This window comes from Polypterus senegalus, chromosome 10 (assembly GCF_016835505.1).
Source record: "Polypterus senegalus isolate Bchr_013 chromosome 10, ASM1683550v1, whole genome shotgun sequence".
NCBI classification, from domain to species: domain Eukaryota; kingdom Metazoa; phylum Chordata; class Cladistia; order Polypteriformes; family Polypteridae; genus Polypterus; species Polypterus senegalus.
In genome coordinates this window covers 115,581,353-115,600,515 of record NC_053163.1, presented here as the reverse complement: position 1 = coordinate 115,600,515, position 19,163 = coordinate 115,581,353, and the positions used below count along the sequence as shown (strand labels likewise).

Here is a 19,163-nt window from a genome sequence, read left to right as displayed (position 1 = left end):
CTTGCACAAGGTGCATTCATCAGAGTCAGAATTTACTCTTGTTAGACCATGGTGACCTGGCCACATCTTGTGCAGGGTCCAGAAAATGAGCAGCATATTTTCTCTTTCAGACTCTTAAAAACATTCAATAAGGCAGATGCCAAACTCCAATGACTTCCCCTCCCCAGCCAGATGCCGACTCATGAGATACTGCCAACACAGTGCTAGAGGGCAACTAAAATTAATTTGCATTCTCTGCTAATTCCATACAGTTCGAGACAGCTAGCCTGAGCCAAGCACTACTATTAGCTTCCTTTTCCAACTGTGCAAGAACAAAAGAGACACAGCTTGATATAACACAGAGTATAAAAAAGTCCAGAAACAAAAGGACAGCCAGAGCAGTACCTTTATTTCCACAGCAGTTCTATTTGTTCTAAAGGAGTGGTAGCACAACAGAATCTTTATTCAACTGTTCATAAATCAGTTTTTTTCCTTGCATTGACCATATTATATTTCTTGCTTTGTATATATAGGTAATTCAGGCATTGTTTTAAATGTACTTTATGTAAATATATTCTTCATGATCGATTTTACTTTGAGCACTATCACTAAGCAGTAAACAAAAACAAAAGAAATTAAACAATAGGTTGAATATTTATAGAAGTAAGGGAACTGAATATGAAAAATATGATGAAGCAATGGATAGCTTTAAGCATATAAAAAGCATTAAAGCAAAGATATAGTATTGGTGTGTAAGGATGTGAATAAGACACCTGGTGGTGTAATTTATTTGGTAAATTGGTAGCTCAAAATTTTCAGAGTATGTATGTGTGTGTATATGAGTGTGACTTGATTGGTTACTGCCTCGCACCATATCCAACTTCTGGCAACCTGCTAATGCCACTTCAGATGATGGTAGGGTCAAGCTTATCCTGGCTGGCAGCATCTAGCGAAAGATAGAAAAGAGCCCTGGACAAGTGTGTAAGTTCATCACAGTGATGGTGATGGTGATGCTATTCATCCACAGATAGAATGAAATTTTATCCATCCATCCATCCTCTTCCGCTTATCCAAGGTCAGGTCGCAGGGGAGCAGATTGAGCAGAGATGCCCAGACTTCCCTCTCCTCGACCACTTCTTCCAGCTCTTCCAGGGGAATCCCGAGGCGTTCCCAGGCCAGCCGGGAGACATAGTCCCTCCAGCGTGTCCAGGATCTTCATGAAATTTTATGCTTATTATTTTTATAATATGCAGTTATTGGTGGGCCTAACCAATAACGAGTGGTTTGTTCATTGGACCAGGAACTACACAAGCATTTGCAATCAGTGACATTTGTTAAGGAGGAGCAGCACTAGTCACACTCCCCACTGCTTTATTCATGAAATCTCCATCCTTCAATAAAGTGCTGCAAACCAGATGAGAAGCTGGTTAAACAAAATGCAGAAAACACAGAGAAGCTTATATGAGGCTACTACAAACTATTCCATGCATAGTTTATGTATGATTTTAAAGGCACCTTTCTAAGGTGGCATTTAAGCACATTTATATTAATGCAAAAAACTGGGAGTAGGAAGTGTTCCATTAATCTTTAAGTATATGATTGGCAAATATGTCTACTTTTTCCAGGTGTGTTAGCAAATGCAGTTGGTACAGGTAATGGCAGCAGCTTCCAATTTAGACCATGACTCAGAAAAGCTCTGGAATGGCACTTACACCAACGCAGACTCGTCAAAGCATGTCTGCTCTTCTGGGAGTGATTGAACGACTGGCAAACTCAGAGGTACTGCAGAGGTCAGCAATACTCCTAAAGAACAGCGTTCTGTTCTGTTTAACTGCCAGGGTAAAAACAGCCCTAGTAAATGAATCTTCACTGCCTAGCACAGTGCATAGGTTTGGTTGCACTAATACTCTTAAGACAAATCAGCCTGCAGCAATCATCTTGGCCTGTGCTTCAGTTAGCAAACAGTAGCAAGGCATTTGACTCCTCTTTTAAATGGGTCCCAATGTCAATTCAAGAAAATCTACTGTCTTGTTCCATGCATCCCACTCCATAAGGAACAGAGGAGTTCCCAAAACTGATAATGGTGATGAAGCACTGCAGTCGGGTTCTAATGAAGCAGATACAGAAAATACCATAAAACAAAAAAAAAGGAATTACAGAAACATAATTAGCCTTTCATAGAATTCAAAAGTACATGACTGCAAGAAAAATGGGAGATTTGGAGTGCCAAGGGCTATTTTCAAGAAACACCCTGGCTGACTCCCAGTTTGTTTTTGTAATTGTCAGTTGGCCCATATAGTGACCTCATCATTCACTGCCAAAATGGTTAGTGGAACCCAAGTGTAGCTGGATGATGTTGCTTATTCAGTTTCCTAATGTAGTATATTGAAGCCAAGTACAAGATACAGAAAAAAAAAGCAAAATTAACATCAAGAAACATTATTAAAGATGATAAAGAATGTAAGAGACAGAGATACAGGGAAAGAGACCAGAATTTATAAAACAAAAAATATGTTTAATATCAGAAGAGACCAGGTCATTGGAATTTCAAAACTTAATCTCAAAAAGATTTACATTGAGTAAATATGCAGGCACGATGGGAAGGGAAAAAAACAGAAAACAAAACACACTGAATTAGCGAACACGGGATGTTCATAAGAAATTTAATGATTTACTTAATGAGGTAGAACAGTTGTGTCAGGAGGTGGAGGTTGAAATATTAAATGATATTTAAAATATTAAAATATATGCTTCAATTTTAATATTTAAATTCTTAATATTCCCAGTTGTAATAGACGTTTGCCATTTTTTACCCTGTGATAAAGGTCCACTCCACAATAAAAAATAAGAAATCAAAAACAGTAACATATTTGTAATCACTGACTTTGAAATAGTCGAAAATGATACCCCACATGCTTATGCTCGAAATGTATAATATTTAACCTTCAAGGAGTGGCCATTAGAGGACTAGGATCCCTGGTAAAGAATCAAATTGCACAAATATCATTTTCATGATCAAAATTGCATAAAACACTTCACATGCCTATATTGCTGACCCCTATTTGCCTGAAGTTTTCTGAAAAGGAGTAACTTTGACTCATTGTATCCGTTAAGGTCGATTGATAAGGCATGTGTAGCTTCAAGTCCTCCTGATCATTTCTGTGAAGACACCTATCAGTTTACTCTTTATCGTATAGGTGTAATTTCCTGCACAACATGTGGCTAAGAGATGGCCCACAAATGAGGGGTTTCCTTGTCTAGAGGGCCAAAAATTGGGGGAACCCCAAAAACCTTGATGCCTTATATAAGTAGATATCAAAACAAGTCAGGGGGTGCTAGACAAGAAACAACAGAAGTGATTTCAAAGCATTTAAATGTAGTTCCTATGAACACAAAACTACTAGAATAGCAAAAAGAAAACAAGCAATTGTAAGAAACTGAGGAGACTATAGCAGCATTGGCTTCATATCATCTGCATCAGAGTTCTTCAGAAAGTGCTGGTTAAAAGTGCTGTTAATACTGAACAAAAAAAAAACTCATAGTTTGGTTTCCATAATGGTTATGGCACAAATTATTACACAGAAGCACGAGAAACCTTTATTGATTCTTATAAAAGCATTCAGTATATTTGTTTTGGTTAAGATGGTGGTAAATCACACCAAGCCCACTGGCTATTATCTTCCACTGTGTGTTGACTTTATTCTTCAAAACTGAAACATAAAGCCATTAACATTTTATCTGGCCTTTCTCACTGCAGTCACCCTCTGCTTTCTACTTTTCTATATGAAATGTTCACATTTTCACCTTGAGAAGGGATGTATGCCTAACTGTGTTTTTGTTAAATTGAGTGATTAGAGGCTGTTGGGGATTACTGTTGTCCTTATGTTGCATGTTAGCTTTAAAGCTAATATATGCAACTAACGTTGATAGGATAGCCAATACAGTAAAGTGAAAACATTTGAAACACTGAACATTTTCACATATCTTAAACAGGCAAACCATTTCTAGTATCTTGATATAGATGAAGTTAAAATTGGATAAGTGTCACTGAAAATAGAAGCCTTCAGCAGGAGAAAAGATTGACAGACTTGTGTCACCGATACAAACAGAAATATGAACATCATGAAGGCAATGCTGTAAGTTATGACATTTAACAGATGTGATATAAGGACATTAAGAAAAACAGAAGTAAAACATTTGTAGTTATGAAGAAGAATGGGGAAAGCCACTTGAAGAGATAAAAAAGTAATAGATGAATAGATGATTTAGCACAGGATTCATATTTAAAATTAGACAAATAGAAAATATAGATGTGTGGCAGATTTTGAGGAATTAAGCTGAAGAACAAGGAGAAAGGTACAGTACATAACTAAGTTTCTTAGTCTGGTTCACTTAAGGGAGAGGATTTCTCCACATAGTTAAAATCTTATGTAAAAAGACAATCACATAAACAATTTAGAATTAAATATTCAATAAAACTTTGTAAAAGTAGGTAGGGTAAAGCAGAATCTTAGGTATATGGTTCAACTGCCGATGTGCTTCTGCCTCTGTGTGCAGAAGGCACATGGTTATTAAAAGATAAGTGCAAATCAGACAGTTTTATCTAGGGTGACTTAGAAAGCTTTTAAAGTGTGATGTTGCGGCAATAAAAGGATAAGACTGCCAACTACTCCAACAATGACCTTGACAGAAGAGATTTAGCGGACTTAGTGAGCAGTAACTCCATTGTTCAATCATTACAGAAATACTTGATTTTACCTTTGAATCTATTGCTAAAAAAATATCTCAGTATTAGACAACTGCTGGTTTAAATTACCAAAAGAATTGTAGCCTCAAATACAAATTTTGTCAGTTCTCACAACCTTTTTCTTTTTTCCAAAAATATAACCCAAGAGTGATGTTCAAAGATATGTGCTACTCACTCAGCCATTGAGCAAGAATCATATTTTGCAAGTTGCAAGCTATGAATTATCAATAAGGTCAACAATAATTTGAATTATCAGAATATTAAGAAACAAAAAATTGTAGAAGAGCAAATTTCATTCACGTGACAGAATAAAAAAAAAACTGTTTACCAAAGAGAATTCACCTCCTGCTTATTTTTTTATTTTTTAAAGTCATAATCAATTATTGACTCTAATCATATTTATAACTGCTTTCATATTATACAGTATTTTGTAAAATAATTATGATGAAAAGATCAGCAACAGTATATGAACGTAACAAAGAAACTAATAAGTCAACTGCACAGTACAGCAGATCGAAAGAGATGTGTTATAGCAGTGTTTCTTAACCACAGGGTTGAGGGCTGCCAGCAGTGGGTCACAGGTTGCCATTGTTAAATGCATGGGTCTGGGTTGTCATCTAAGCAAATGACAGTGCTGCATAATATTTATTCTTGTTTGCATCTGCCAACGTTTTACAAACAGGGATTCACACTCGTTTCACCAAGGGGGAACTTGATTGATCAAGGGAGAAATCCAATCTTGCAGTACCCTTAGCGCAAATGCAATCAAGCGTTTGCGATAACTTGCAATGAGTCTTTTACAGCTCTGGAGGAATTTTGGCCCACTCATCTTTGCAGAATTGTTGTAATTCAGCTTTATTTGAGGGTTTTCTAGCATGAACCGCCTTTTTAAGGTCATGCCATAGCATCTCAATTGGATTCAGGTCAGGACTTTGACTAGACCACTCTCTTCATTTTGTTTTTCTTCAGCCATTCAGAGGTGGATTTGCTGGTGTGTTTTGGGTCACAGCACCCAAGATTGTTCAGCTTGAGTTGACGAACAGATGGTCACACTACCACCACCATATTTTACTGTTGGTATGATGTTCTTTTTCTGAAATGCTGTGTTCCTTTTACGCCAGATGTAACGGGACATTTGTCTTCCAAAAGTTCAACTTTTGTCTCATCAGTCCACAAGGTATTTTCCCAAAAGTCTTGGCAATCATTGAAACTATTTTTGCCCCTTCCTGGGAAGGTTCCCACTGTTCCATGTTTTTGCCATTTGTGGATAATGGCTCTCACTGTGGTTCGCTGGAGTCCCAAAGCTTTAGAAATGGCTTTATAACCTTTACCAGACTGATAGATCTCAATTACTTCTGTTCTCATGATGTCTAGCTTTTGAGGTGCTTTTGGTCTACTTCTCTGTTCAGGCAGCTCCTATTTAAGCATTGAAACAGGTGTGGCAGTAATCAGGCCTGGGGTGGCTTTGGGCCATGTAGGTTTGGATTTTTTCAAATAATAAAACCATCATTTAAAAACTGCATTTTGTGTTTACATATTTCACTAATGGTTAAATGTGTTTGATGATCAGAAACATTTTGTGTGACAAACATGCAAAGGAATAAGAAATCAGGAAGGGGCAAATAGTTTTTCAACCACTGTGTTTTCAGCCTGGACTATTGTCTGTTTGTAGCATTCACCACTGTACTGTACCAAGTCACAGTCAATTTCTTGCATAAGCCTGTATCTCTGAACAACTGTTTTTGTGGAGGAGAAGCAAAGTATCAGCCTTATATTCTTAAACTGCCCCCAGATCTTATGGGAAGTGGACAAATGTCAAGAGACACTGGACTCAAATACATGGATTTCAACCAGGAAACATTATCAAATAGGTAAACCTTAAATCGATGGTTACATCCTTGATAATTGCATAGGGTCATATTGCAGAGCAAGTCAATACCCACGTAAGGGCAACTTGATCAGTGAATCCCTTAACAAAGTTTCCGACTGTTACCAGGTCCTCCTGAAGTTGTCCCCTTTGGGTTTGCTGTGTTATATCTGAGAGTGAAAAATTTGAATAATCTGCCATGAATAATCAGGGCTTGTAACTATAATGAAATTGAAAAAGGAGGTATGCTCTCTGCTAAGACATCAATCGTCAGTTAGTGGTAGGTTTTTGTGTTTTTCCCGTATCTATGAGGTACAGTGTCATTATAAAAACTGTAGGATTTTTAAGTGTAAAAAATCAATATACTGTGCATAACTTTAGCTAAGTTTAATTTAAACTGTGATTTAATGTATGCTAATATTAATTCACAGTAATTTTATTAATAAGATTAAAACATTTTTCTCTAAAATAAGTAATAAAGCATCATGTATTTGACAGATTATTCAATTATCAGCTTTTTCAGTGGAATTTCCAACTTGCGTATAATATCAGGTCAGGCACTTCTACAGAAATAGAGATGGACAGATATTCAGTAGGAAAAGCAACACATCAAAACAGGTTACAAAATCATCTGAATGCAAAAATAATGAAGAGCCCACAATTCTATTTCTGTAGTTACCCAGTTACTGCCGGTGATTAGGGTAAACCAGCCAGGTATACCCCAAGATTAATTTAGGATTAGGCGACCCCTTTACAATGTTGTGCAGTTGTTCAATATTCAAACCTCTCACTAGTAAAGTAAATGAAAGTGTAATGTTTTCTTAAAATCCATTATGCAAAGCGCCCCCATCAGTAGATTGCATTTGTATTTTTAATTAAATGGGATTCTTCTGAACTTCAAGTGTGAAATAGTTATGAACTTACAAAATTTTCTCTTGTACCTGAGTCAACTAAGAAAGTATGAATTTTTAAATTCATTTTAAGGAACATGCAATCTTAACTGTTTGGGATTGACTACAACTGAACAGCCTACCAACCTCAAAATAATGTGAGCTGATCAGTTTTCCAACAGTTTCAGATGTCACCATATGCCCTGAATCTCAGCAATAAAAGTGTAATCCCTAAGGAATTCTTCCTTTATTCTCTTTTAAGTAATATCAATCATCAATGTTAATAAGAAAAGCCAAAAGTCAGTCAATCAGTAAGCAATGTTCCTCATCCTGGTCTTTGCAATATCCATAACTAGCTAAGTAATTATAAGTGTTTTTTACTGGAAATGCAAAAGACCTTGATGCATCAGTGTGTGCCTCCATTTTAAATAGCCACAGCATGATGGTATCATAAGCCATTGCAAAGTGACTCAGAACAATGACAAAATAACAATACAAATCAAAAATACTGCAAGAACATACAATCTCCACACAGAGAGAATAGTCATCATGAAACAAATTAGATTCTTGCACTGTGAGGCAGCAATGCTGCTCATGGCACTGTTGAGGACAGAAATCCACAATAGTGTATACAGTATTACATTAATTTCAGTTGGCATTTAGTCAGGACATTGTGTCTTAGAAATTTATACATGGAAATTCTTTTTATTACTTTCCGTCAGTTAACATTTTTGCCAAGACCATTGAAGGGAGAACTGCAGTATTCCATCCAAGAGCTAATAAATGAATATTACACTCACAAGTTATATTAGTGACTTTTCCTTTATTACATGCACTAAGTGTCAAATACAACAATTAAGTTCTTGCTTGTAAAGCAGCTTTTCAGTCCTACAAATCTTAATCACATCATCTTGTCTAAATGACAAGCAAAACAAAACATTGACGTCTTTTATAGATAAGCAGTCATATACTGGGGAACTGCAGCTCATGTCTTTTCTAGATTACAGTTTGCTTAAAAACACTTCTCTAGTTCAGCTCTTATTTTATAGGGCCCCCTTCTAGTAAAATGAAGTTTAATTGGTCCTATGCAGAATGGAGTCATTAAGGTAGCTTCCTGTAAGAGATCACATTCCTAAATGCAGGGTAACATGATTTAATTAAAAGGGTGAATGTTGGCAATGGAGCTCTCTGCTTCTGCAAGGCTGCACAGCTGAGCTCACATTAGGCATAGTGACAGCCCTCCAGATTCACAAATATAAGTGTTAATAGAACTATTTACATGTTTTCTAATTGATTTATGTCCAATGCTCTTTATTAGTGTATTATATTTAACACCGAGAAAATACAGACAAGTGTTAGTGAATCTTTCATACTCTTTGTACCATACCAAAATTAAAATAAGAAATTCTTAAATACACAATCATTTTTAGTTCAAGAAATGGTAACCTGCTTTTGGGATACTGAAATCTGAAAATATGGAACAACTGTGTTAAGACAACAACTGTACAAAGGAGTGAAAAAAAATCTATTTAAAAGGATAGATTTACTAGACCTCATCTTTCAGTCTGTTGATGATCCATGCATGGACTGTATGAGATTTCTCAAGCAAGAGTATGATAGATGTTTTGGAAAGGCTTTGTCTGTCATCAGTTTAAAATTATAGGAAAATGCTTCAGGCCAGCTTAATAAAGTAGTTGCCAGGCAAAAATACCTATCTAACCTTAGAAAATGTAGAAAAGCTTCCATAGGCCAAACACTGCAATAAGCCATGGTGAACCAATTAACAGTTGAAAGTTGGCCAAAAAGAGCCAAAACTGCCAGCACTATAGTCACATCTTTCATTGCATTCACTTATATCTGTGTCATTCTACAATTATACATTCCAAGGATCTGTCCTTTATCTCAGCAGGTAACGTCTGAATGATTCCAGAGAGGCAAACACTTCCCACATGCATCCAAAAACATTTAGGACACAGAGGAAAAAATAAAGAGCAGCACAGTACAGCTTAAAACAGCTTATTAACCAGAGGTAGCAGCAGGCAAGAAACAAATTATGTTAGCCAAAGATACACCATTTATTTTATTTATAGCATTGTGGTGCAATAAAGCCTTTAGATCTAATCCCCTTTATTATGAAAAACACAGATCCTTCCTGGTGCAAAAAATCATTTATAGGACTTACAAAAAATCCATTTCAGATTTTTAGCACATTTTCTTTAAAATCATACCAACTTTACTGCCATATTTCCAATCCTTCTGTCTCTTTGTGGTTGTGATATCTCTAGAAAATCAAAGCAGTTCTGATATATTGTTTTAGTTTGTTGTTGAAAGTTGTTGCTGTTTTCCAATGTAAACAACTCACTGTACCCTGAGAAATAACCACATAGAACTGAACATTTCATGAGCAGCTATGAGATGAAAGATGCAGTCAATGATTTGTTTTGCAATTTGTACGCATCATACGTTAACAACTGCATTAGAATGATAACAATGTAGCTCAACTAGGAGATTATGTAGAAAAATAAATAAGTAATTTTTAAATTTTGTGCATTTTGGAAGCTTTGTATTATTCCTTTTTAAGGAGCTTTTGTAGTGTCAAGAAATTATTTACCTAACAGAAAGCAAGTTGTTTTTGGGGTATATATATATATATATATATATATATATATATATATATATATATATATATACACACACACACACACACACACACACACACAGTGATCCCTCGCTATATCGCGCTTCGACTTTCGCGGCTTCACTCCATCGCGGATTTTAAATGTAAAGCATATCTAAATATATATCACGGATTTTTGGCTGGTTTGCGGATTTCTGCGGACAATGGGTCTTTCAAATTATGTTACATGCTTCCTCAGTTTGCTTGCCCAGTTGATTTCATACAAGGGACGCTATTGGCGGATGGTTGAGAAGCTACCCAATCAGAGCACGTATTACATATTAAATAAAACTCCTCAATGATATACGATATGCTTCCCACACACTTCTTCGCACACTTAAAAGCTCTAACAGCCCGTATTGATTTTTCATTGTTTGCTTTTCTCTATCTCTCTCACTCTCTCTGAGAAATACAGGCAGATACTTATCCATCATGCAATACCATCAGGGAGGCATATGATTGGCCCCATTATCTGCTACTGACGGAGGGGGTGTGAGTAGAGGGGCTGTTTGCACAGTGGCTGTTTGCTTAGAAGATAAGGACGCACGCCTGTAAAAAAAATGCTGAAAGGCTACCTTCACATTGATCCCTTCATTGCGCCGCTTTATCGCGGTGCTTGCATACTTAAAGGCGCAACAGCCCTATTGATTTTTGATTGTTTACTTTACTCTCTCTCTCTGACATTCTCTGCTCCTGACGCGCACCTTGAAGAGGAAGATATGTTTGCATTCTTTTAATTATGAGAAAGAATTGTCATCTCTGTCTTCTCATGGAGCACAGTTTAAACCTTTGACTAAAGGGTGTTATTTCATGTCTAGAGGTCTCTAATAATGTTAAAAAACGTATTTAGAAGGTCGTAAACAGGTTTTCAATGCTCTAACTGCGAATATATTAGATTTATAAATAAAGAATCCTACTTCGTGGAAATTCATTTATCTGTCTCGAGCGGATCAACCACTATAAATGAAGGGTTTACTGTATAACTGTGCGGAGAAAATTTATAAACAGTGTGGGAAAGTTTCTAAGAGCTTAAAATATATAAAAATAACCATACAAACATATGGTTTCTACTTTGCGGATTTTCACCTATCGCGGGGGGTTCTGGAATGAGGAGGGATTACTGTCTATATATATATATATTAACATCCCTGTAGGACAGGGTTGGGCAAGTTTTTGTTCCAACCCAATTGCTTAATAAGAAGCACTTATTGCTCAAGTCACACTTCTGCTTCATTTTCGTTGTCTAGCTCATTAAGATTTTAAACCCTTATTGCTTATTTTAGTCTTAAACAGCTGTAGTCTCAGTTTTTAATTGCTCCTTATTAGCAATATGATGCAAATAACAAAAGAAACCAGCATTTCTCCATTTAGCTTGTTTCCATTTACACCTGTGAGTATTTATTGTGCAGTATTTGGTTTAATTAAATACTTGGAAGGAAAGTGAAGAGAAAAGTGAAGGACTGAGAATTACTCATCTGGTTTTAGACTTCAAATCATTTGGATGATATCCTTAGAAAGGAAAAAAAATCTAGGCTATGAGAATGACTTGACATGGCGGAGTTAAAGCAGGAACAACCACTAGCAAGCCATGAAATTAAATTATTGTAACGATTGTTTTCTAATTAAGCAATTGGGTTGGAACAATAACCTGTAGCCACTGCAGCCCTCCAGGACTGACTTTGCCCACCCCTGCTCTAGGAAGTACCCACGTGGTCAAAACAAAAATATCTTCTCTCCGGGTATCGAGTGCTTATCTGGGATTACCAGTTTAGACAAGTATTTTGAAGGGACTTTAAATTCTCCAAAAAAAGGTTCAGCTTTATTATTTAGCTGTCATCCAATGCAGTAAGCAGAGCCCAGATTATGATGGCATCTGGCAAATCAATGTTAAAAGACTGGGAGAGGTTTCCATTATACACTGCGGATCCGCTCCTTTTTGTTTCTTTCTTTTCAAAACTCCTCTATACTTTGTACTTGAAAAGAAAGATGAACAGACACAGCTAACACCTGCAAGCAGTTATTTATTAAATGTATTTTCTTATTGTTACAATACTCTATGCAAGACACATTAACAAAAACATTAACAATATTGGCAAAAAAGTCAAACAAAATTTTCAATAGCAAATTAAACAGACTTGCACTCATTTAACAATACATTTGTACTTCTAAGTCACAGTATAATGAATAACCAATTTTGAAACAATTGTAGTTCACCTAGACGCATGCTGTTATTAATAATATACTCTCTGAATAGCACGGAGCACTTGAAGCCTAAACAGAAACGAAGTGAATATTTAATTAACTTGCATGTTCTGAAATTGTAAAAATGTATTACAAATATAAACTAGATATATAAACTATGCACAAAAAAAGGCTGAACAAAATCCACAAAGGACACTCTGGGGCTTCTATGTTTTTGTAAATAGTAGCATTAAACAGGTATAAAGCAAAGGTGTTATACTCTGTACAGGCTGTGTTACAGACTGGTCATTTCATCTGTTAGAAAATCTTTGCTGTTTTGAAGCTACAAGCCAAACACTCCAAAATCCTTCCCAAAGAAAGATTACTCCCACATGCACCTGATTTCAAATCAAACCTCTTAAACAACATCTTGCTAACAATTTCAAATGTAATTTGCTGCACAGCTTGCTTCTTCACATCTGCTAGGGCCAGCTTTGGTAGAGACATGCTTTACTGATCAGTACAGAAATTCTAAAATCATGTGTTACTGACCTTGGATCACACATTCAAGACAGATCTAAAGCACAGCAGTTAATGTCGCCAGCAGGATTTTACTAGACTTTACTCCCCATACACTCCCCCACAACCCCACCACCTTACAATGCGTCTTTGGAATATGAAAAAGTTGACTCATCTGCTCGGACAGGCAGAAGTTCAAAAATAAGGGCCAAGGCATGCAGAAAGTCTTTTGTTGCAATGAAAAAGACAGCCTTCCTGTTTTATAGCTTGGCATGCTGTATTTTTCATATACAATAAGCAGATGTATGCAGCCCTGTGACCCCGATTTGGATAAGCTAGATAGAAATAGATAAGTAGATGCAGGCAGTATTGATTAGTTAAAAGATACTTGTAGATAAAGATGTTGACTTATTTATAGATGGATCCCACAATGTGTCATTTCCTTGTCTTGTCCGTACTGAATGCTGTACCATACACAGAATCTCGGAGACAAACTGAAAAATGACTTTGCAATTCAAACTTTGGCCATTAAGGCTGAATGGGGAAAAAACAAACATTTTTCTTATATAAATAGATCTTGTAAAAAGCAGTATTACAGACTCACATGAAAAGCACTGTTCACAACTGTGCATGGCAGTATCCCCAACATTCTCATAGAAAAAAACTGCACAAGTATGTTCCTGCTAACAAAACTATTTATGTTTTTTAACCCTTAGTAACCTATTAAAGTAAACAAAATATGAGACTACAAATTTGTAACATTAATAAAAAAAACTGATATCCTAATAAACTGCTTTACATATAAGAGTATGTCAAATGTTGCACATATAGCATCATGGCTAAAAGACATTGTAGCCAAACTGCCCTTAGTTCTGGTAAATAAATACACAATTTAAAAAAAAAAGTTATTTGTTCAAGAGACAGCACAGTGATGCACCGCAGGTCCAGCAACTTTAATCTGAATCCCAGCATGGTCATTGTGTCTCCTTGGGTTTTTCTTCCACATCAAATATACATACCTGTCAACTGAAAAAAACAACTTTATATTGACCTAGCCCAAGTGGGTTTTAGTATGCTTTTATACTGTAATCCACCTTAATAAATGGATGTGTCTATGTGTCTGTCTGGTTGCTATGTCTCCATCATTCCAATAAATGCCACATCACAAACATTAAAATTGCTTTTATGACATAACAAATGGCATTTAATAGAGACACGAATGGCATGGTGCACTGCAAACAATAACACTGAGGTATGCATTGATTAATTTTAATCCAATTTAGACGGGCAACAATAATAATAATAGACCCCAGCTCCCCTTGACCTTTAAAAAGAATAACTGGGCTTAAAAAATTAATAGATGGAATATTTACAATATTAATTTATTTTTCTTAAATTAACAATGAATCAAATATTAGCGTTACAATCCAAAAAATATTTTTAAATATGAAAGATTAAAACAGGATTTTTTTGTTGGCACAGGTTTTTCATATATTCAATAGCCATTTTCTTTCCTTTAACAGGAGGCAAGAAGAATCAGTGTGTTAAGGAACAGAGTGCTACAGCACAACCCAGCAACGTGAATTGACTTCCAGATTACCCAGCCACATGTCAGTAAACAACAGAAAAAAATGAATTTTAAATTGCTGATATAATGTTTGAGAAATTCAGTCAGCAAGGACTACTGCAACCTTAGGAAGGAACAGCATGCATGGATATGGTATGTAAGATGGGCTCTGAAATTGGGTGGATATTTGTTGGGGAACTGAAGGTAGTATCATTTTTAATGTGGGTCCAATGAAATTGTTTCAGATATTGAACTGCATGTTAAAGGACACTGGTGGAATTACTTAAAGGTACATTTACACCTTGAATGCATTAGGCACCACTTTACACAATGAGTAGTTGAAACAGAAACCTTGGCAACTTTTAAAGAGGTACTGGGGCAAGTTAGCTACTAGATAACAAAACAAACTTGATAGACTCATCTCCTCTGATTTGTCCACCATCTTGTGTTCTTATAGAAGTTTTTATTTTTGTACAAAGAAATAAATATAAAAACTATTTGGTCTCTAACATAGTGGTTCTAATAAAAAGAGTTAACTTTCAACTGTAATATACAGATATGCCTGAAAAATGTTTAAAACCTCTTTCAAGGTCATTTTAAAAATATTGCCTTTTGCCTGTCAGTGAAAACTTTGCTTAGGTTTAGTTTCTTGGTTATATGAAAAAAAACAAACTTATGTTCAGTTTTCGTACCTGTCTGTACAGACCTACAGTAGACTAATGTACATAAACACAAATTACAAAAGCCATTGATATTTAAAAGCCACCCATATTCTTTGTTGCTTATCTTTGATACTGAGTTCCACACTGATGCCTTGTACTGCAAAGCTGTGAAACAGCAATGTGTAGCAAAGAATACTTCAGACCTCAACCAGAAGGCGTGCAGCACAATTTAGTGAATCACATAAAAAGAATTTCCCATTAATAAAAAAAAAAAGAAACCGGCACACAACTGTTAAAGATATCACCCCACCTACACTTATTGAGTGATGGACACATAATTTAAAGCAACAGTTCAATTGTACGCCAAGCTCCAGTCTGCCCAGAACAGTGCCCATAACCTTCAAGACACCATTAAAATAGTAAACAGAATTTTAAACTTAAACTCAATACTCTTCAAATATTTAACTTCTGTTATGTTTAGTGAAGGTGTGTGTAGTTTCATTTTCTTTGCCAAAGTGTGTATATTTTATTAAAAAAAATAAACATATACAACAAAGCATAAAGTGATTAAATACACAAATTTAATGAAACTCTCTGCAGAGACAAAATAATAGTGTCTAAAATATTATGCAGTTAATTTAAATGTGTAATAAATGATTTTACAAAATTCATCTCATAGTTTTCCTGAACCTGTTTTTTCCCCATTACTGGGTTCTTTAGAGACAGCCCATATTCCAACTGCATTGAGTGGAACAGTAACCAATCACGAATAGGACACCACTACAGTGAATGGCATCCATCACCCCTACCAGGTCAGTTAGGAATCAGCAATTCATTTAACATGTATGCCTTCTTGGTGTGAAATGTCACTAGCCGCCAAAGTAACAAACATTTACGTTCTCATGTAGTTGCCAAAATAGTAAAACTAACACAGTTTAAGTAATTAACAATGAGGAGCCCGATTCCTCAGCCTGAACCAGTAAGAAAGGATGAATGACGGCCAGGGCACTGAATGAAGACATAATGGAATCTGTTAACAGTAACGATAATGTCACGATTATCAGCAGCAAGACGGGCATTTAACCTGAAACTACGAGGTTAAGAATGCCTGTCAGTTGACACGGAAGGGTTATTGATTTTGAAAAGGTGCGCGCGATACAACCCTTGGAGAATTTCACATTGTAAGCTTGCAATTGCTATGCACCACATGGTTAGAAACCGACAACCGATGATAGACGAAAATAAATGCACCCACGACTGACTTGGTACGGACTGAGAATTCTGAAAGGTTCATTTTAGGTTGGTATAAGATCATTCGTAGCATGGTGTCTCTTATAATGTCCCAAGTGAAAACGTGTATTATCTACAATCAAAACAGTCGGCTAGCTGCAGCCCCTTTAAGGACTCTGCCAAAACATACGCAACACGTTCAACATATCCCTGCGATCGACTGCAACCTCGCACTAGACATCCCTACAGGCTGACCACTGCACTCTCCTACGGACATCCCTACCTGCAATCAAATGTCCTTTCGTGCAGGACCCGTAATGCTATTCAAGCACATCTTACCTCCCGTTCAAAGTAAGAGCGTTGCTCGTCTGAAAGATCCAGTTGAGGGGAACGTGCACTTGGTAGTTCAGCCACACGTCTAGTCTCCGCCTCTTCTTTGCTTTTGTGCAGAAGCTCCCGCTTCACCTCCGATCGGAGATCCAAGTAGAAGAGTAAAGTGAGCAGGTGCAGAGAGAGGGACAGCACAAAGAATCCCAGAAAGATCCTGCAGTTACTGCACGGCTTGTTACATTTGCATGGCGCAGCCGCAGCTTTCTCCTCCAAGCCACGCAGCCTTTCGGCGCCAGTTTTAAAAGCCATTGTTGCTTTGTTACACTTAAGACTATTGTGGCTATTTCGCCATGCTCCCTACAACATTGGTCTCTGATCTTCTAATGATCAGCAGCGGGTCTGCAAATGCCTGCATGAACTGCTGTTCTTCAACCTACTACTCGATGAGCAACTCTTGCCGGCGACTCAAGCAACCAGACGCAGTCCTGCGAGGAGCTCCGCCTGCTACTTTTCATTGGCTACCGGCACGTCAATGGGGCGGGGTTTCCAGGTACTTGTGGCTGCCCCCATTTCCGTCCTGTTTTCGTGCCTCAGGGTTTTTCATCGCAGTTTCCTCGCTTGTTTGAAGGCAAATTGGGAGCACTTTTTAGCTCAAAACATAACTGAATGACGTTTGCCTCTCTGAAAAGAATGATGAGAATAAGCACAGCCGTAATAGAGAAGACCGGACTCTAGATCGTGACTAAGCTTGGAAACTAAGCTGTGAAGAAAAAGTAAAGCTGAGGAACCAACGAAAGCCGCACCCTGGCCATTTTTTAGAACAGGTGTATCGTCGTCACGGTGAAATACACCGTCCAAATATGTTAAGGCACAATGCAATGAAAAATTAAAACGCTGCTTACAAATTGATTTGGATAAAACACAACAAAAAAAGTTTTTCTTGTGAATAATCCATCGGAAGCAAAGTCGGACAATTATTGAATACGTGTCCGAATGAATAAATAACAATTTCGCTGAAAATTGAGATAAACACAGTGAAGTGTGGTGGCAAACTGTAAAGCAGGAAGATAACTGTTTAACTACAGAAAATTATTTAATAAAGTGAAACACTAAAGCTATGAAAAACACGCTGCTAGTAATATAAAGGGAATGAGACCAATGGTGGAGTAATATGGGTATATGATGAATGGAATATACAACAAACCCTCAGACAATGAGATGGAAACATCATAGACAAAAATGCTAACACACAGTTGAACATCAACCATAAAACAACACTGTACAATATAAGAAGATAATGATTAGCAAACTGGTATAAGATTAATTAAGGTATAAAACACAGCAAGAATTATGCAACGATACAGGGACAAACCTTGAAAATGGAAACAGTGACAATCACAATAGTATATGACACACTTACATGCAGAAAATCACGGAACTCCTCCTGGCTGTAAAAGACAAAAGTGAGAGTAATATACATTCAGGAACATAATGCTGACACAGACACTGATAACCACAGTACATTATGACTGCTCTGCCATGAGTGAGAAATTGAAGACTAATGATCATGTGACAAAACCAATATGTGTAAACAAAAGTAAATGTCAAGAATTCCTAGCCCATAAGTCAGTAACCAGTAATGTCAAAAAGTAGAACACTTATAAAATGTTTAGAAAATTTATTCACAAGCTTTGAACATGGTTTATATGTGGCGCCAGTTTAAATAGTGTGGCTCTGATGAGAGACAGAAAACAATATGGCATTGCTTAATAATGGTAAATAAGGATATACATCTTGAGCAACAAAATAACAATGCACCAAAATGCAATGTTCAATCACTTAGAAAAATATTAAAGTCTTCAAATGAAAATAATTTCAAACCAGGAAAACTTAACAAATTTGTTAAAAAATAATTTCAGCCCTTAAAGTTTAAATGGACCCAATAGACAATTAAAAGAATGTAATATGTCAGGGGCATGATAAGAAATAAGAAATCCAATAATGTTCTTCAGTAAATTAACTGGTAAATACTAGAACTACAGGTCAAAGTAGTTTAAATTTTAATGGATGCATATTGAAATGATCTCAAAGAGGCATCATGAACATAAGTGGACCAATACACCTCACAACAGTATATACCAATAAATCATGAATCAGATTCGCATGATGAATGATACACCTTTTGCCTAGCCTAAAACATAAATGATTTTATGTCTATGATTCAAAGATTATTTGGCAAAGATTTGCACCTTTAACAGATTCTCCCAAGCTGAATACCACACATCATGTAACATAGTTTTGGTGTCTTCCCAACCACCTTTCCAGAGCAGCCAATCTAATATATTATTAAGTAGGCCCAATGGGGATGATGATCTAGGCTGATGTTAGAAATCAACTTCCGGATCTGATAAAGGAGATGTACTTCCTCTGGCCACATTGTTTGCTGGTAGTGATGACTGTAGCTCTCTGCAACTGCCTTCAGCACCAGCTCATGGAGCCACTTGTAGCGACCTT

General features: G+C 36.5%; 1 protein-coding gene across 3 annotated transcripts in view; it reads right to left on the bottom strand.

The window, feature by feature from the left end:
• eda (ectodysplasin A) overlaps positions 1-17,114 on the bottom strand; it is a 215,505-nt gene extending 198,391 nt beyond the window's left edge. For all 3 annotated transcript variants that reach the window (XM_039766370.1, XM_039766371.1, XM_039766372.1), the window contains exon 1: positions 16,659-17,114. In XM_039766370.1, the coding sequence (XP_039622304.1) occupies positions 16,659-16,958 (300 nt within the window). In that variant the 5' untranslated portion in view covers positions 16,959-17,114. The remainder of the gene's footprint in view (positions 1-16,658) is intronic.
• Positions 17,115-19,163: the final 2,049 nt, after the last annotated feature.